The sequence below is a fragment of the Erigeron canadensis genome, chromosome 4 (genome assembly GCF_010389155.1).
Source record: "Erigeron canadensis isolate Cc75 chromosome 4, C_canadensis_v1, whole genome shotgun sequence".
Classification (NCBI taxonomy): domain Eukaryota; kingdom Viridiplantae; phylum Streptophyta; class Magnoliopsida; order Asterales; family Asteraceae; genus Erigeron; species Erigeron canadensis.
Window position 1 is genome coordinate 8,512,044 of NC_057764.1, and position 20,238 is coordinate 8,532,281.

At 33.9% G+C, this 20,238-nt stretch overlaps 2 protein-coding genes and 1 pseudogene across 5 annotated transcripts; 2 read left to right on the forward strand and 1 right to left on the reverse strand.

Moving 5' to 3' along the window:
- The first annotated feature begins 1,289 nt into the window (after positions 1-1,289).
- Positions 1,290-9,533, forward strand: LOC122596686 (alpha-1,3-mannosyl-glycoprotein 2-beta-N-acetylglucosaminyltransferase-like). Of its 3 annotated transcripts, none has more exons than XM_043769305.1 (19): positions 1,290-1,566; positions 2,120-2,170; positions 5,120-5,207; positions 5,645-5,707; positions 5,899-5,933; positions 6,010-6,086; positions 6,175-6,220; positions 6,334-6,396; positions 6,515-6,581; positions 6,662-6,730; positions 6,830-6,899; positions 6,992-7,053; positions 7,188-7,278; positions 7,381-7,474; positions 7,691-7,753; positions 7,841-7,879; positions 7,970-8,140; positions 8,268-8,395; positions 9,155-9,533. In XM_043769305.1, exons 1-18 carry the CDS (start codon positions 1,501-1,503, stop codon positions 8,373-8,375), a joined length of 1,323 nt encoding a protein of 440 aa, XP_043625240.1. In that variant the 5' UTR covers positions 1,290-1,500; the 3' UTR covers positions 8,376-8,395; positions 9,155-9,533. The 3 variants fall into 3 exon arrangements, 2 of the variants coding, with proteins under 2 accessions (XP_043625240.1, XP_043625239.1); XM_043769304.1 differs by having other exon boundaries at positions 9,167-9,533; XR_006323361.1 differs by lacking the exons at positions 8,268-8,395; positions 9,155-9,533 and having other exon boundaries at positions 7,381-7,478; positions 7,970-8,128.
- A 3,362-nt stretch (positions 9,534-12,895) lies between these two features.
- LOC122597773 lies at positions 12,896-14,327 on the forward strand (annotated as a pseudogene).
- Positions 14,328-17,595: 3,268 nt separating this feature from the next.
- On the reverse strand, positions 17,596-19,824 carry LOC122596776. 2 transcript variants are annotated; one of them, XM_043769406.1, is made up of 5 exons: positions 19,586-19,824; positions 19,292-19,446; positions 18,301-18,507; positions 17,978-18,169; positions 17,596-17,892 (listed from the first exon to the last, which is right to left on the reverse strand). In XM_043769406.1, the coding sequence occupies exons 1-5, from the start codon at positions 19,599-19,601 to the stop codon at positions 17,755-17,757; spliced, it is 708 nt and encodes a 235-aa protein (XP_043625341.1). In that variant the 5' UTR covers positions 19,602-19,824; the 3' UTR covers positions 17,596-17,754. The 2 variants fall into 2 exon arrangements, with proteins under 2 accessions (XP_043625341.1, XP_043625340.1); XM_043769405.1 differs by having other exon boundaries at positions 19,292-19,475.
- Between the last annotated feature and the right edge of the window lie 414 nt (positions 19,825-20,238).

Here is a 20,238-nt window from a genome sequence, read left to right on the forward strand (position 1 = left end):
TTCTATATGGTTTTAAAACAATCGACAGAATCTCATAATCTATATTTTGGACACATTATGTGTTCATCCACAAAATTAGTTATAAAATTCCGCCACAACGTGCGGGTACTATGCTCGTTGTATCATAAGTAAACCCTTTATTATTCCAATTGATACTTAATTGTGTGAGAAAGCTCATTTATAATTTTTAAATGACGTATGGGAAACAGATTAATATAACATATAGCATATACCATATCTAAGAATAAATCATTAACAAAACCCAAAATTTGTGCCTTTGTCAGATAAAGAAAAGAGTGTAAGATCAGTTTGGATACAACTCGCTAAAATGCTAAGATTCGGATTAAAGGGTTTGTTCAACTTTTAAAAGATTTTATATCATGTCTTCAAAATGAAACCAAAATCAAAATAAAAAGTATGCAATTTTATTAACTTTTAGATATTCGATATAATTGCAGGAAGGCTTAGGATTTTCTTAGGACTAATTAATAAAAAGTACGAAAAAACCGAAACAAACACCAAAACTGATCCAAATCAAACTGGAAAACTAACAAATCGAAGCAAACTAAACCCTAATAGTTTTGGTTTCTAAAAACCGAACGGATTGATTTTTTAACCAAAACCGACTCATGCTCACTTCTTTAATAAAAATTGACTATCTTTTTAGGAAGGATAGAATTTCAATTTGAACACGTCCTATCATTCCAAAATGAAACTTCACCTAATGAATGAACTCGGTTATTCTAACGAGAACCCTTTTTGTTCCAACGTGTGGAGATATCTATGAAAAAACTCCACTGACCTCATTTCATAATAGAGATAGAGATAAAAAAAAATAAAGTATATGAATTCATAATTGACAAAATTAGTAAATGAGTCTTTGAGCTTTAGCTCAATAGTTGAAAGATCATCCTCACTTGCATGGGGTTTTGGGTTCAAGCTTTGGGGAGGACATAAGAATTAAGTCCCGGCTTGACTTGGTTATTCCCAGGTTCAAGTCTGAGGGGGCAGGGTTTATCCTTATTAATCGTCGTGACTTCGGACGGATTAGTAGGGAGTTGTTCTCCATCGTATGCTAGACCTCTCGCTGTCAAACCATGACACGAAGTTTTCAGCGAAATTCAGTTTAAAAATAAATAAATAGGTAAATGGGTAAACCATATGTGTTAACCAAACTCTGGCTTTGAGTCCAGTTCAACTGTCCAAGCCCATTAAGTCGGGCCTAGTTTGACCACTACTCAAATACGTAGACTCAGCTTGGTAACGAAACTTCCAACCACTCACTCGTGTGAAAGAAATCGTAATTTCTGAAAGCGATTTACAAATCAGAAAATTGCAGTGCAAGCTGAAATCACATGATCAGCAGCAACTATTTATTAAGTAGGGGCTTTCACTGAATAAATAATATACTTGTGTCATTTATTGAATTATTTTTTGGTGATCTGACTCTGATTGACCTGAAAATCCATTCGATCCAAATATAGAAAGATTAAAACAGCGATGAGATGGTCTGGTGGCCTCAGATGTTTACTTCTTCTTGTTGCTATTGCATTCATCTACACACAGGTCACTTCTATATCTATACATTTCTACTCCCTTTTATTTCATAGATAAATTAACTGTTTTGTTGGTGGACTAATTAACTTTGGACGAAACTGATAGTACAATTAAAGATAGTACCCGAAATATAGAAATTTAATTACATTGTGGGTGGGCTATGGCCACGTTTCGCCTCAGCCAAGGCTGTCAAGTTTATTTAGCCACTTTAGTAGCTGGTTCATCTAAAGCAGCATGGTTGGATCAGTGGTAAAAACCCTTGCCTCTGGAGTCGGAGGTCATGGGTTCGATCGTCATCCCATGCAAAGGTTGGAGGGCCTTTTCTACCATTTAGGTAGAAACTGGAAGCAGCCTCTCTAGAGTTAAGGTCTGCCTACATCTTAACCTCCCCAATACACCGTCGAGTTATTGGGGCTCAAAACCCGCGGAAGGCGGCACTGAGCAGTTACTTACTTACTTACTAGTAGCTGGTTCATCTGGTTTAAAATAGATTAAAGAAAAAAAAACGCTTATGATTTGATTGAAAAATGGGCTTAGTTTTGTTAATGTTTCACTTCACCAGGTGAGGCTGTTTAAGGCACAATCTGAGTATGCCGACAAAGTTGCAGCTGCGGTGAGTGTATATTGTATATACTACTTCATCTTGTAGATTTGTACACGGCATTTTTATATTATCTTGTATGGTTGAAGTTTCTTTTGCGTTTCGCTTTTTTAATTGACTTTCTACACTTCAATCTCATGTTTATTATCCTTGCCTTTTACTTTCTATGTTAATTTGAATGCTGAAAATCATAGTTGAAGCTCGTAGTAATTCCTTTTAGCATTATTAGGGAATAAGCTTGTTCTTGGAGGTGTTAGGACCTTCTAATAGAGACACAAAAATGTATAATCTTGATTAGTTGATTGTAGGAAACGTAAACTGACAGGCAATTTACATTATTTGGCAATTTGCTTCCACCAACAGTTGCTGCTTGATATTTATTGTTGAGATACGTATGAAGAATGAAAAGTTAATATCTTTCTATATAATAACTATTTAATATCTGATCTTAACCCACCATGTCTTCACGTGCTTGAAGACCAAGCCCCTGCATTTCTACATACAAGTTTGAAAGTGTAATTGTTGCATCTATTTAGGAACAAGAAGTGGCCAACCACATTAACATCAGTCCCATGTTTCTTTTTCATAGTTTTTTGTAAAGCTTATGATAATTGCACTTTATCTTATAGTATTTATGTTTAACTTATAGTATTTATGTTTAATGATAACTTTGTTTAATGAAATGGAAGCTTAAGAATTGCAACAAATATAATCTCTCTACATTCTCGTTAGTTTATATTCACTAGGTGACGTCGTGATGATCAAACCAACATCCTTATAAACCCATCGCTCAGAAAAACACCAACACCACTTCGATAAACTGCTTTTGGGAATGGACATAAAATTTGGGACATACAAAAATAAAATATGGACATTAAAAAATGGGACAAAGGAAATAAAATTTAATGGTAACTTTGTCTAATGAAATGAGATAAAAAAGTTGCAACAATTGTCTTTCTTCATTCTCTTTAGTATACTTTTGATATGAGATTAACCATCTCGAATCAGTTTTATCACAAGTACACTTTCGAATGGGTATGTTATGTAGAAATCATGTAGGGTTGGTCTTCAAACACATGGAGATTTTATGATTATGTATCAACCTTGACCTTCTCATCTTATAACAAGCCTTATACTTAAGGCGAAGGGGCTACACTAGATAGTATTTATTCCCCACGTTGGGGTGGGGGTTTTTGATGCATAGACGATTTAAAAGGGAAAAACTTAGGAGGGTTTACATTAATGAACAGAGTGATACTCTTACTGGAATTTATCTTCATACTGTGTCATTTGCATCCCAGTTTGGCTTAAACTCTTGATTGGTAGTGTGTGTGAAGTGTTCAAGGAGTCACTGCTAGCAAGGATGGATTTGGTGGAATAGGCAGCGTTGGATTAGTTGCGGGTTGTCATTAAGCTTGTTCTCTGTGAGCTTTGTTTACCTGATGGTTTGGGTGATTACTGAAACGTTTGAATTCGGGTTTTTAGAGCTCCGACAAAAGTTTCCTATGTGGGTAAGAGATGATTATTAAAATATGTATCTTTACCGACTTAGAACATAACTGGATGCGGCTAAAGTAAATTATAACAATGGGTTGTGATGGAACAATATCACAAAAGGTGAAGCATTTGTCATCTTGGAAAAACATATCAAGGATGTCTGAGTCGTTGAAATTTGGGAGAGTTGGTTTTTGCTGGCGAATTTGGAGCTCATGAGGAGGTGGTGGTGCTGTGTTTCATTTCTATTGTGGCTGTTGGTGTTATTTTGAGCGATGTTTATGAGGGTAAAGGTTTGTTCGTATTGGGTGTCAAGCAGTTTGTCTATAATGTCGAGTTTGGGACATTATAGGCTATGGCCGTCAAAGCTTCCTGGATACAGGGAGGGTCATGTCAGGGGAGGCATTGGAGAAAGTAAATAAAGCACCATGTGATACGATCAATTCAAAATGGTTAATATCTTATTGAAATCACTCTTGAGCATGAAGAAGATAACATTTGTTGCAATTTTTCTCCTCTCATATTATTAAACAAAGTTACCATGGAAATAGAAGTGGGATTAATGCTTATGTAGAGTACTACTTGTTCCTAAACTAATTATATATTTTTGTACACTTTCAAAAGTGAATTTTTTTATGCATAAATGAAGATAGATGCATACGCCATGGTTTCAGCATTATGTCAAAGCCGTGTAATATATATAGCGGATTTAAGTGCTCTAGCCAAAATGACTCGTGTTTTGGCTATGACGTTATTGAAATTTTAGTTTTAGAAAATCATATGAAAATTCCTGGATAGCCCAGTACAAATGTTTAAAATTCCTCATGGTCTTCATGCACGTAAAGACTTGTTGAGCATGATCACTTATCACTATCATCCTCATTTGTCAATCATTGTAACCAAAAATGGATCCAATCTATTGTCTTGTAATCTAAACTAGCATAATGCCAGATTGCCAGCGCATTGAAAGTAAATCTATTTCATTGATGGTGTTCGATGATTTTTTTTATCGTAGTTGTCGCATGATATATTATACCGAGGAAGATAACGTGACTTGTTATATGTATCCTTTTGAAAAAACATTTTATTTCAGTAAGTTAAAATGAGGTATTAATAATTAACATTTTAACCCCAATTTAAACTATATTGAATAATGTTTTATTTATGTTTTGAATTACAAAATGCTCATTTATTATTATAAGCGTATTGCTATGTGATTTTAGTAATTAAATTTGCAAAATATTGACATTGAACAATTAAGTATTTAAGTCTCAAGAATATTGCATATTGTCTCAAATTAGGTGATTGGCTTTTAATTATTTTAGTAGCAATTTAGACATTTTGAATTTTGAAAATGTAAGGGAAAAGACCCCAAACTCTTTATAAAGGTTAATATATGTGGTACAGTCTCTTAGCTTTGTAAAGAGTTGATGCGTAAAAGTTTAATGAACCATTGTATCATAACAGGTGGAAGGAGAAAATCATTGTACTAGCCAGATGCAGTTACTTATTAGTCAGATAAGTATGCAGCAGGAAAAGGTTGTCAGTTTGGAAGGTAAGGTAGCTCTCTTGATGCAGTTATGGTGCTACTGCTATTTCTGTTCAGTTTTTATAATTTACAGTAATTGATACTCTTACATACTGTTATATTGTTTCTTGTATTCTGAAATTTGCTTATTATTGTTCTCAAGGAAATGGATCAACACTTATTTGGAAACATTGCATGTAGTGAAAATGTACTATTTCTTAGGAGTTATTATGTGGCCTTTTAAAAAATGTATCTATAATATCCGTCTTCTTGCCTAGTTATTCATTATTAGCGCTCTGTTTTACCTATTTGTTTATACCACTAATTTGCTCCTCTTTCCAGTTTAAGTGGTAACAATTGTAACTATTGCGTTTTATCACATCTTGCATTTGTTTAGTTCTATTATAATTCGAAAAGAAAAATAATTCATACACAGCCTTCTGTATCTGTTACTTGTATTTCAGAGAAAGTGAGACGCCAAGAAGAGGAGTGTGAACAACTGAGGATACTTGTTCAAAATCTTGAAAGTATGTTAAATTTATCAACAGTTTCTTCTTTACTTTCTTTAAGTATATAAATTTATTGTATATGAATTTATTGTAGCGCATCCCCCCTACTCAGTAGTTATTTATTTTTTGTATCTGTGCATGTGTCCTAGTTATATATGTGCACTAACAAAAACTAAATTAGTTTGACCTTTATCTTTATCATTTTGTAGGAAAAGGTGTTAAAAGCTTGTTTCAACAAGCTCAGGTTTGGCCGAGAATATTAAAGTTTGTCATTTTCTTGTTGAATGATTAACCCTCTTAGACAGTGAATTCATTTTTAGGTGCCAGTGGCAGCTGTTGTTATTATGGCTTGCAACCGGGCTGACTATCTAGAAAGGACCATTAATTCTATCTTTAAGTACGCTGTTCTACTTATAATTTTGTTCATTAATTCAAGCAACTTGCGCATCTGTCACTAACTATTGGCCAACTCTTCATGATTTTAGGTATCATGGTTCCGTTGCATCAAAGTTTCCTGTTTTTGTATCCCAGGTACATTGTATCTTTTAATTGTTGCAACACTGGTTCAGGATCTATTAATCTTATGATATTTACTATTATACTCTAAACTATGCGCCTATCTCTCTAAATGTTGACATAATCAGGATGGGTCAAATTCTGATGTTAGAACAAAGGCTTTGAGTTATAAGGAGTTGACCTACATGCAGGTACACACACGGAATTATATTTTTACTTTATTGATAATATGGCATAATACATACAATCTTTGGTAAGATTTTGCTTAAGGAATAATGATGTCTAGAAGTATAATCCAGTTTGTTGCAGCATTTGGATTATGAACCTGTGCATACTGAAAGGCCTGGAGAGTTAATTGCATATTACAAGATTGCACGTAAGAGACACATCAAGCTAATGTCCACCTCAATTCCGCTCTATGAATGCAGTCTTATCTTTTAACTACCACAATCTCAGGTCACTACAAGTGGGCACTGGATCAATTGTTCTACAAACATAATTTTAAGCGGGTCATTATACTTGAAGGTACAGCTTCTGTAAATTCTAATATTTATCATTTCTCTTGAGTTGTTCTAGAATTCTTTGAAGTCATGTAATGAGTATATAGATCCTTACTGGGTGCAGATGATATGGAGATTGCTCCTGACTTTTTTACTTATTTTGAGGCTGGAGCAGACCTCCTTGACAAAGATAAGTAAGTCTTCACCTGAATTAAAATGGCTCTTTATAACCTTTAATTCTATTAAAACTTTCTCATTGCTAAAAACTTATTTTGAACCATGATAGGTCCATCATGGCTATCTCTTCATGGAACGACAATGGGCAAAGGCAGTTTGTGCATGATCCTTGTAAGTCTGTAGCTTCATCATAAGTGTACGCCTGCATACCTTCAAAAGAGTTTATGATATTTCAGAATTTATAGGAAAAAATCTTATTTCAGTGCACCCCCTAAAGGCCTAAATTATGTTGGTGAATCTTGCAGATGCATTATATCGTTCAGATTTTTTCTCCGGTCTTGGATGGATGCTATCTAAACCTACATGGGACGAGCTATCTCCAAAATGGCCAAAAGCATATCCTTATATTATATTTTACACTTTGTGGTCCAATCTTCCTATCAAGTTGTTTGTGATTTTCTTTTATTCCAATACATTGTTTACTTGACTGGTTATTACTTACTGGGATGACTGGCTACGGTTACAAGAAAATCACAAAGGGCGTCAGTTTATTCGTCCAGAAGTATGCAGGACCTACAACTTTGGTGAGCATGTAGGTATCCATCTCAAACCGTGAATTTCATCCTATTGATTATGTGAACCCTTTAAAAAACATTTTTCTTGTATCTAGTAGTTCACAAATAAAGCTCTTGCTATGGTAGTGCATACCCTACTCTAAAGTCCTGAACTGGACCACTTTAAAAAAAAAACGATTCATCATGCATCATATATTTATTTATGTATTATGCTTGTCCTTTTCTTTTGACAGGGTTCAAGTTTGGGCCAGTTCTTCAATCAGTACCTTAGACCTATTAGGCTAAATGATCTCTCGGTATGTAGATTCCTGTTTTACAGAATTACACTCTCTTAAGTTTTCTACTGCTGGTATCAGTACTAATTATAGTTTTTCCCCCAAAAGATTGACTGGAAATCGATGAACTTGACCTACTTAATGGAGGTATAAGTTTTAATACATATTTCATTTTATAAGGTAAAAGTATAACTGAGTAAGACTATATTCATGGTAAGTATTCCTGTTTACCTGTAGGATAAATTTATGAAGCAGTTTGCAGACCTGGTCAAAGGTGCAAATCCTGTTTATGGAATAGATTTTGTCCTGAAAATAAATAATATCAATGGAGATGTGCGTATACAATATAGAGATCAACAACATTTTGAGGAAATTGCTAGCCAGTTTGGCATTTTTGAAGAATGGAAGGTATTGTCAGTTTGGCACTGGGAACTTAAAATATATATGACACGTTCAAATCTATACAAGGAATTAAAGATAATAAACTATGCAAATAAGTTTTTGATTGACAAGTCATGCTTCTTATATTGTTCAGGACGGTATACCCAGAACTGCATATAAGGGAGTAGTTGTTTTCCGGTACCAATCCGTAAAGAGAGTATTCCTGGTTGGGCCAGATTCCTTGGAACAGCTAGGGATCTGAAACTATTAGTCTCTGATGAAGTGAGTGACCACACCTTTTCTTGCTGTCAAACGATTAAATATATGTTTTATTATTGGTAATCGTAATACTAGCATACCAAAACCCATTTTCTTGTTGGATTAATTGTTATGGTAGGTGGAGTGGAAGATACAATCAACCCTCCCAAAAATTACTTATAGGATTTCGCCAACTCATTCCAGCCTTCCAGGCCTCCCAATTATAGCCCTCCCAACCATATTCACTGGCGCTCATGAGATTCCCCACCCTCCCAAATTTTTCTCCAATCATAATCACTCTCTCTTTGATCCCCACACTCTCTCTCTTCAATCACTCCCAACCCCACCGGTTTCACCACCGCTTTCCCAACCCCCCAAACCATAAATACAACGTCGGTAATGGTGAAGCCGGCGGCATGGAGCTCAAACCGGCGGTTTCACACCTTCCCTTTGTGCCCTTATTGGTGGCAAATTAGGTAGTTGGGCATGGGTACTGGTAGGGTCTGCCTAATCGACATAATACCCTTTTTGATTATATAAATAATTAGTTTTTCAGCTGAGTCATGAAATGTTATATTTTCAAATAATAATTAATCTTTGAATAAAGGTAGGATGCTTCATGCAATAAAACATAAAGTTATACTTTGGGTGACTTTGGATTTGTTTGACCCGTTATGTTTTAAGGTAGCTATACCATTAGAGATGGAATCTTTTAATTCACCAATGTATAACTATACCATTCCTTTATTTGTTAATATCTGATAGAAATGCTAATAAAACCAGTTTCGAGCACAGGTCACGAGTCTAGCAGTCAGGTGAAAAGCTGGTAGAAACTGCAGATCACAAGTGCAGCCTTCCTCGGGTGAATTGCTGGAAAGCACAATGATAAACTGTACACCAATCTTTAAGCCTTCTTGTAGACTAATAGTGGAAACAAGCCAACACATTTGAAGGATCTTTGTATCTTCATAGAGGTTAGACAACCTTTCATATATTTATTTAAAAAAAGAAAACAGTTCAGTTACAATTTTACAGTAGAACTTTTTTATTCAACTTCATGTCCAAAGATGTTAGAGTTGGTACATTTAAAGTACCAGTGAGTTACTAGCCTTACAAATGGATCTAGCCATTTTGAAATGCATGACATTAATTTTTGACGCCAGATTTGAGATTTTCTTTTAGTCATTCTGGGGCATGAGCTGGCTAATAGAGAGATTAGTTATTCAGCTATATGATGCTTTGATTGATTGGTCTCTTTAACTTTATATACTAACCAGATTCTATAGAACTTAAAGTTATAGCTGGTGGGACTAATGAAATCGTTTTGTTGGAAGTGACTATATATTGTTTTGTTTTGGGTTTTGCAACTCCTGAAATTGGTCCACCTGGCTAGGTTCTGAATATGTAAATAGTAACCAAGAGTAGAACAAAACGGTTTACCATTTTATTAGGAATTGTATGTTGATAAATTTGCTATGTGTTTTGTCTACATTTGAGGTTGGGGGTCATTGAATATATATTTTGATTGAATAAAAGTAAATTTAAAATTTTTCTCACTAATTACATGTGAAATACTCATTTGAAAACTAAATTTTATGTGAAAACTAGAAAACTGTCAAAACATACTGTGATCTAAATTTAACACAATGTGTTTTAATTGTGTTTTTATAAAACACAATGTGTTTTTATTGTGTAATCTAAAATACATTGTGTTAAGTTTTAAATCACAGTGTGTTTTTTATAGCGTTGTAAATCAGAAAATTGTTCAAACACACTGTGATATAAACTTAACACAATGTGTTTTTGAAAAACATATTAAAAACACAGTGTTAAATTAAGATCACAGTGTGTTTTGGTCAGTTTTCTAGTTTTCACGAAAATTTTAGTTTTCAAATGATCAAAACCCCTAACTACATATATAAAATAGTTATCTATACTATTTATATAACATTTAGATATATGTTCAAACTTAAAAGTTAGAGCAATCAGAGAAGTACTTTGATATTGATTTGATCTTGACTGACTCAATGTATAAAACATTTTATACGATATTTAATACATGTTTTACAACCATCTAAAACAAATAGTTTAACAATATGTGAAATCTTTTATTCTCTTAATAAGTGAGGAGTAAGTTGATGCGTTGGTGGGAGCTTGATGAGTTTTATATAAGCTCTTATATGATGAATGACTTTTATGGTTCAGTAACATCCGTTTGTAAGTCTTTGAAGGATGTTCTTGAAGTATTGAAGGAGTATGTTATGTGATGTGGTGGCATGTGTGGAAATTCAGGAATCAAATAGTTTTTAGCAATAGACTTCTGAGAAGAGATGTTTTATTTGATGATATTGTTCGTTTATCATTTATTTGGTGTTCTAGTCGGTGTAAAGCTAAAGTAAACTGGGTAACTTGGATGCAGAATCCTAGTCTTTGTGGATTGTAATTTTTTCTCTAACTACTCGCTAGTTTTATATTAAAATTGTCGTTAAAAAAAAAAAATTAATCAGATAATGACTAATTTATTAGTTAGTGAGACTCCCTTGAGTTGGCAACTCGAGGGTAAAGTTTGGTAAATCTTAACCTTTGTGTTCTAATCGATGGTCAAGATTGAAAAATTGTGTATTAATCTTGACCCTTGATTTTAGTCAAAATGTTAAGATGTCTTTTATTCTACCCTTCAAATTATTTTCATCCAATTAAAATCATTTAAAATAAGAACTTGTAGGAAAAAAATACATTAATTCTTCTTTTCGACATTTTTTATTAGGGAAAAGTGAGTATGAGGCTGTTATGCACCCAACTTGAGTGAAAAACCCCTCACATACTAATATTTTAATATTTTAAATAAATACATGCCCCCCATGATTTTTACCTTTTAAAAAAATGTATGTGAGGGGTTTTTCACCCAACTTGGATGTCTAATAGCCTCATATTCCCTTCCCCCTTTCTATTAATGCATCCCAATATACAGTGTGTTGTGTGTATGTCAAATATATAACTATTTCATTTTTTTTTAAATGCAACTTTCAATTTCATATTAAAAAACAGCTAGCTGGAAATTAGCATAATACAAGAAAAAATTAAAACATAAAATTATACCCATCATTCCAAGACATATTTCTATATATAGAGTGATTTTTTATACATAAATAAGATGATGATTGAATGTCTTGAAATACCTTTACTGGAGAGACCTTTTTATTTTCAAAAATTAGTTTGTTTCTTGATTTCCATAAGCTCCACATAGACGTTAGGACAATAGCATTGATCACCTTTTTTAAACTTCTCGACGATTGGTTTGTTTCATGAATTTTCAACAAATCCTCCACATCAAATCAAGATGGGCTGTAACTTACACCATGAAGCAACTTTGGACGAAATTTGATGTACAACTTCACAGCTAGTGAGTAGATGATTCATATCTTCTTAAAAAATGTGGCATAGAAGGCAATATGTTGATTGGAGATCAATACCTCTTCTCGCTAGTGCTTTTCTTATGGGAATCCTTTCTTTCACTGCTCTCCATCCAAATATAACTATTTCATATTTACCATCATAAATAATTAAGATATAATAAAATCTTATTACTATGGGCAAAATACAAAATTTATATTCAATGCAAGTAGAATGCTAGTTAAAAAATAGTGTTTTTACAATTACCTACTATATAAAAGAATAAGATGTGAACAGTACTTCTTTGTCCCTATCTGCGTTTTCAATGTAAATAATAGAATTAGAAAATATAACAACAAAAGTGGATTTGGTAGAGTGGTTGGTCTCTATTTTTTTAAGGGTGGAGGTCTCGGGTTCAACCTTTACCCCTTTACTTTTTTCATTTTTTTTTAGTAGTAAAGTATTTGCATTTTAGCTCTTTCTTTTTTTGTTTTTTACTATTCAGTCCCTCATGTTTCTCTTTTATTACTTTAACCATCTAACTTTATAAAATTTGTGTTTTTTAATCTTTTGTAACATTTTGTTTTTTTTATACCTTTATTACATTTAACATTTTTTTAATAACTTTTTAAAATGCTATATATTTTGTTATTTACTATTTTTTTTGTTTTTTTTTATAATTTTTTTGTTGCATTGTATATCTTTTCTACTCTTTTAAACATTTCGGTTTTGTACCTTTTTCACATGTAACATTTATTTTTTTTATAACTAATTCATTTAGTTTTTGTATTTCTTTTTGTTTTTTTGGTTCTCTTTTTTATTTTTTGGTTTAATATATTCTTTTTGTAATTTTTTAAAATTGGGTTTCAATATTTTTTGTCTCACATAAATTTGTGGTTTTTTTTTAACCCCGTCCATAAACGCAAACGTTTTTAAAAACTTACGCCGCCCATTGGGCGGCATGAAATTCCTAGTTATAAAATGACTGGATTAGTTAATGTACATAAAGATTTATTTATTTAATGTGTATATATATAACAATCCATAAAGACTTCGAATCTATAAAGGAAGAATTAAATCTCTTCCAAGACCTCACCAGAAAAGAAGGAAATAGTGTTTTGGTATTGTACTTTTATCAATTCCAAATTCAAATTTCATACTTTTCTCATTCATCACTCCTCACCCAGCCCATTTCTTATCCTTTTTCAAATCCTTTCTTATCCTTTTTAAAATCCCTTATATAAATTCTTCTGTTCTCATTTCCAATATTCTCCATCTCACCACATTTTCACTTCAAACCAATGTCCATTCTACCCTTCATTATTATCATCATCTTCTTCACAACAACAACTGTTTTCTCCATTCCAACCCAAATCCCAAATGTTAAACACTTCACATTAACCAACCCTAAAATCCCACAACCCAACCCATTCACCACTTCAAAGAAATATGAAGACTCATCTAACCTAGTGAACCTAAAATACCACATGGGCCCAGTCCTTTCTTCACCTATCAACATTTACTTAATTTGGTATGGCAAATGGTCTCAACCCCATAAACAAACCATCATTGACTTTTTACTTTCCATCTCCACCACCACATCCAATAACCATCGCATCTCAGTCGCACCACCGCCTTCTATCTCAAATTGGTGGAAGACCTTAACCCTTTACACCGACCAAACCAACGCCAACATTTCATGCCAAATCCTCATTTCCGGCCAACACTCCGAAACTAAATACACCCATGGGACCCATCTCACTCGTCTCAGCATCCAGGATGTCATTTCATCTTCCGTGCAATCATCTCGTTTCCCTGTAGATCACAAAAAGGTGTTTTCCTAGTACTGACCTCAGATGACGTCACTGTTCAAGATTTCTGTCGGGCTGTTTGTGGGTTTAATTATTTTACATTTCCATCTATAGTGTGTTACACTTTACCTTACGCATGGGTTGGAAATTCGGGTAAACAATGTCCCGAAGTTTGTGCTTACCCGTTTAAGGTTCCGGGTTATATCAGTGGTAATAGGTCGGGCTCATTATTGCCCCCAAATGGTGACGTGGGTATCGATGGAATGATAAGTGTGATTGGGCATGAACTTGCGGAGTTGGCTTCTAACCCGTTGGTGAATGCTTGGTATGCGGGTGAAGACCCGACTGCCCCAACTGAGATTGGGGATTTGTGTGAAGGGTTATATGGGTCGGGTGGTAGTGGTGGGTATATTGGCCAGATTATGAAAGATGGGTCGGGTTGGAGTTTTAATATGAATGGGAGAAAAGGGAGGAAATATTTGGTGCAGTGGATTTGGAGCCCGGTTTTGAAAGCTTGTATTGGGCCTAATGCTTTGGATTAGTCAGTACGACAGTACGTTGGTTTTTAGAGCTTGTATCTATGTTTGAAAATTTTCGAGGGGAAGAAATGCGTACAATGAATATGGGGGACCTATGATGATGTTTGTTTGTTTTTCCTTTTAAATTTAGGTTAATGTAAATAATAAAAGAAAACAGAGTAATCTTTCTTAGGGAAAATTAACGGATGAGTTTTTGATGGTCGTCTATTTGGAGTTTTTTCTTCTTTAGACTCCGAAATATATATATACATTTTAAAACTAAAATTTATGTGAAAACTAGAATAGTCGTCAAAATGCACTGTGATTAAAACTAACATGATGTATAGAAAATACATACTATGTTAAATACTCGTCAAAATGTACTATGATTAAAACTAACATGATGTGTAGAAAATATATATTATGTTAAATTCAAATCACAATGTCTTTGACCCATTTAGGAACATAAATGAAAGATGTATATCTTTCTAACTATCACGAGTATATCATATTAGGTAGAATAGTTAGCAAAAATAAATAAGAAGATAGATTATATTCAGTAAGAAAATCATTAAGCGAATTATAGGTTCAAGCCATTTTCTTATTTTTTTTGGTTGTAGAACTTGGTTGATTTTGTCCATTTGAATCCGAAACGAATCTTTATAGATCCGTAAGTCTAACTAAACTTAGTCAATACTGCATTCACCACAAGTGCTACTGTATCAGAATAGTGTTGGACCACCATTGAGGTCTTGGTCGGCCAGAGTGTTTTTCCTTAAAAGGTTTCATCTTTTTTTTTTAACAATAATAGTGATTGGACTCAGCGACATGCCTCTTTATTGTCCGATAGAGATAGCATCATGGATTTAATTTCTGTCAAATACATTTAGAGAAGGGATCTTTATAATCCTATACTCATCCAAGACATGGGAGAAAAAACCTTTTAACGTATTACCAAGATTCAAATAAATAATAAGTTTGGACCATTCATCCTAAAACTTGAAAAACGATGTGCAACATAGTACTCCGCATTGATTTTGGGAATGCCAAGACAAGTTGTCACCCATCCAATTTCGTTGAAGTTACTTCTACTCCGTGACTTAACTCAAAGTTAGTTGTGTATTTATTGACTAGAGTAGTGTCCGCGTGTTGTAGCGGCGACGGTCTATATACTTTAGACACCGTAACGATTTATAGCGTTTAGTTTACTTTAATGAGATGTGTCAATGCAGGATCTAACCGTATATATCATTCTAAAAATAAGTCGTGGATTAGGTGAAAAAAATAATGAAGTGCAAACACTAACCATGAAAAATAACCACTTACAATTGTAGGGCAGGAAACCACGACAATTAAAAAAATAAATAGTCAAAGATTAAAATAATACGAATATACAAAGGACATAACTGGTTCGTAATTTCGTGAGTTATAAATTTTTTCTTATTCGTAGCAATACCTTCAGCAATAATTTTAGATTAAAATAATGAAGTGCAAACACTAACCATGAAAAATAACCACTTACAATTGTAGGGCAAGAAACCAAAGCAATTAAAAAAATAAATAGTCAAAGATTAAAATAATACGAATATACAAAGGACATAACTGGTTCGTAATTTCGTGAGTTATAAATTTTTTCTTATTCGTAGCAATACCTTCAGCAATAATTTTAGAGTTAATGAGGATTTTATAACAATAGGGTTTGTAATTGTGGGGGGTAATCTCGGAATTTCAAGGATAAAGTGTGCGGGGGTAGTTTAAATGTAGAGAGTATATTAGGTAATTCAAAGGTAGAGAGTTGAATGAGGAAGAGGGTAGTTTGTTTATATAAGTGGTATAGATATAGATATTTACGTTACCTGTTTAGATCTTAGAGCTACTTCAGCTAAAAACACAATGTGTTCTCGACCATCCTTTTAAACCTACCAGGCGTAAAGTCTTTATAGAAAGTCCCTTTTAAAAACATCTCTTTATCACGTGGCAATCCAATAAGGAAGAAATTTCCCGTTATTTTTTTGGGAGTAGGGCATTACTAGGAAGCCAATTTTTTTTTTTTTTTTTTTGGAATTTGTATTCTTTTTGTTTAAAAAATATGAGTCAAAAGAGCCAACAATTCATTTTTTTTTTGAAACCGAAGATGTCCCATTTCGCATGCCTCCTGCCTTTCTCTCTCCAGAACACGGTGTGGAGGCTATTTCGAGGCGTTCTATACCGAAAAAGACACGTCTCACTCCGGATAGGTTATATCAACCATAAAAATATTGTTAAATTAGCGTCACTCTCTAATCACTAACATCTTTTTCTCATAACCCATTAAAAATTTAAAATAAAAAACATTACATAGATTATATAAAATGAAAAGACAAAAAAAAAAGAGGGACATAGATAGAGGACATAGATACAAGATACTCGTAGATGATATCTCCTCTATTTAACGAGTGAATATAAATTGCACAAAAGTAAAACGAGCAAGTGCAAACTTTAACCAGGGGCGGAACTACATTGTTTATAGGGGTAGCCCGGACTACGGATCCGCTAAATTCACGTAGTTCAAATTTTTCGAAAAATGATGTATTTTTTATTGGTGCTACGGGTAAAATAAATATAGGATACCGGTCATATAACCAACATTAAACTTTTGAAACATTTTTTTTTATCAATAAAACTTATAAAGATGTATCTTTACAACTAAATGATAAAGTAAAAATGCCAAAAAATCTTAAAAGTCATTAAAAATAGTCAAAAATCTGTGAAAGAAATGCTAAAATTCGTAACAATTTAGTCGTTAGCGTTGTTATTGTTACTTTATGTCGATACAAGGCTAGTGGAAAAAAATTGTGTTACGGGTTACTTCTGATTCTGGTTCCGCCACTGACTTTAACAAACACTAACAAACAAATAATCTAATGTTTACAAACATATAGCAACAAACATGTTTCCTCTTCCAGTCGATTGGTTTAATGAGATGTGTCAATGAGCAGCATGTTTGGTATGGTCCAGAACACCAGATAGGGTCATTGTTCCGAGGCCCATTCTCTGGCGAGGCTCCTTTATACCTCACGAGTTAGTTCTTTGGTGACTATGGCCAGGACACCGGATGGTATCTTCTGGCTTAAAAACTTTATGAGAACAAGTGAGATTGAAACAATAGGAGAAGGGGGGGGGGGGGGGGGGGGGGGGGGGGTCTCAGAGGTCTTTGGTGCGTCTACCCCAATCACCAATAGCCACGATGGTTACATGTTTAGTGAAACAGTTGGTGCCGAGATTATTTGATATAAATTTTTTGGTACAATGACTTGGATGGATGTTGCGTGAGTAGTACAATAACCCTATAGTTCATTAACTATATTTCATACCAAATCAGTTAATAAAAATATGGATGTGGCAAAATGGAATTGTTGACCAATATTGATGCCAGTTAACATATTACATATGTCCAACATACTAGATAAAGTTTAACCGGCATTTGTTGCATGTATTATTACGCATTTTGTGCCATTCAAAATTCACAATATAATGCTCAAGCATTATTTAGGGCAACTATACATTATTTATGTATAAAACAAATGTCACAAAAAACATGTTGGCATGTAGTCACTTACAAGAGTATTGAAGAACTAAAATCTTTAGCAGTCCATTTTTGCACAGAGACATAATGATTCACTTACATCTCATTTTGGTCGATCATGTATGTTTCTGTTTGCTCTTTCCACAAGTCATTCTCCAGATGTCTTTCATAGAAGAATATCTCATTACTTGCTTTTACAACCAATGCAGATGTGCTTCGAGTACCATAACGTCTCTGATATCATCAATAAGAAATGTTAAAAATAACTTATTAGATCCAGAATAAGGAGCTAAATAAGCTGAGCAACTATTTTTTATACCTTAGCGGATACTATGTCAACAAATACAGAACTCAATTGGTACTCAAATTCTGGAGAATATATCCGAGGAAGCATGTTAAGGTCATCTTTAACAGTATTACCCATCAGCTTATCAACCATCTCATTAATAGGAATTTCACCTTCGCCATATTGATTCAAAAGATCTTTAAAACCATGCTCCAATCTTTGAGCCTGAACAAATATTAGAAAAGGTATTTAAAGAATTCAGTATAACTGTATAAGGAAGCTGTTTTTATTTAGTTTGGTTAATTTGATTTTCGGAAATGAAATTGCAATAATGTAGGCAGTCTGCAGTAGCTCACCTTGGGCCAGGGGGTGTCGAGGCTTGCATTTGATAGCACATGTACTCCTGGTGGTACTGTAGTCATGTAGCAGCTATCTCCATTCAGTCTATTGGTTACATAAACCATATTCATGGACAAAAGATCAGCAATTATGAAATTAAATCCATTGTAATGATCTGCTTCCTTCACAATCTCTTCTGCGAACTCCATAGGGGTTTTGTCACTCTAGAACCATCGATTTGATCAAATTAAAATTCATAATAATGATAAATGTTACTAATTTGCTATGCCTAAAGATATGTCTAAAATCCGGTGCTGATATATGACATGATCAATAGTTAAGTTTCAGAGAAAACTAAACAATGACTTTATATTGTTCTCTTTCTAAATCTTAGTTACTGATCATGCCATATGTTAGCACCAGATTTCTAAGCATGTTTGTAGGATAACTAATCATGTGTATCAAGTATCATTACTCACTAATATTAAAGTTACCATACGTAAAAGTATATAATCTACGTATCTTCGAAGAAAATGGACACACAAGCGCAGAAAGTGGTCTGTGTGAACAATCTCACGTATCTGTGAGTCTATTCACACAGACTTCATGTGTTCGCAAAATAATCTAGCTAATTCAGGATAACACATACACACACATACACAATACGTTCATTACGCAGATTATCTACGGGTATTATATTCCTAACAACTACAACAACAACAATCGTACACAATCCCGCCAAAATGGGTTGGGGGAGGTAAGATGTAGACAGTCTTGCCTCTACCCAAAGCTAAGTAGAGTGCAGGAGGTAAGAAACCATACCTGTTGGCCGAATAACACATAACTACATTTAAAAGATAGATTAGAGTAACAGAAGCATACAGCATAAAAAGCATACAACATAACACAAACAAGAAGCATAAAACCATATTTCTAACAGGATCAGATATAAAGAATCAAACAAACAAATAAACAAAGAGGTAGGGTGGTTTGCACGCCAATACCAACCTGCAAAAACCGAACAGGGAGATCGCCCCTGCTTTTAGCAGCAGATTTTGAATTAAGTTCACGAACATTAGTAACAAAAGCCACCCTGCCTCCTCTGCTACAAGCTAACCAAGTTCCCCCTGCTGTCACATCTTTGCCACCCAATATTTTCCCACCTTCCCACCAATATAAAGGCTCAGTTGGCCTAACACACAATATGTATTACAACTAAACTAATCAAATTAATTACTTAATAATTAACCAAAACACAATTAATATATATGGTATAAATGTATAAAGTACTAATTAAAATACCTGTCATGAAATTCATCACGATTGAGCAATAAAAGAAATGGGTAAAGGGGGTGAGATTGCCATATAAAAACTGATATACACATTTGGTGTGAGATGAGATATATTTACTGTAATCTAGGGATTGTAAGTAAGAAGAAACATAGGATCTGCTTTTGTAGTTACGTTCGCACGGTGGTCAACCCACTTGGTTGGACACATAGAAACATTCAGAAAATTGTGTGCTAACAAATAATGTAGTTTGTTTGATGGTTTAGGCTCCATTTTTTCTTTTTTAAATACATCTCTTAGGAAGTTACAATAATTATACACAATTTACTGCACGATACCTGCACAATGGAAGTCGCAACATCGGTCTGATGGTGTTGCAATGGGTGGTAATGGCGGCAACTATTGGTGGTGAATGATAGCGACAACTATTGGTGGTGGGCAACGTCGGTCTGATGGTGTCACGAGGGGGGTGATGGCGCCAATTATTTAGACAAATAGAAGTATACCCAATTATTTAGACAAATAGAAGTATACCCAATTAATGCGACGATGGTGTGGTTGTGGCGGCGACCTGGCAGTGATTACGTCAAGTGGTGATAGTAATTGATGTAAATGTAATTAATATAAAGGGCTAATAGAGATATTTTAAAATATAAATGGCAGAT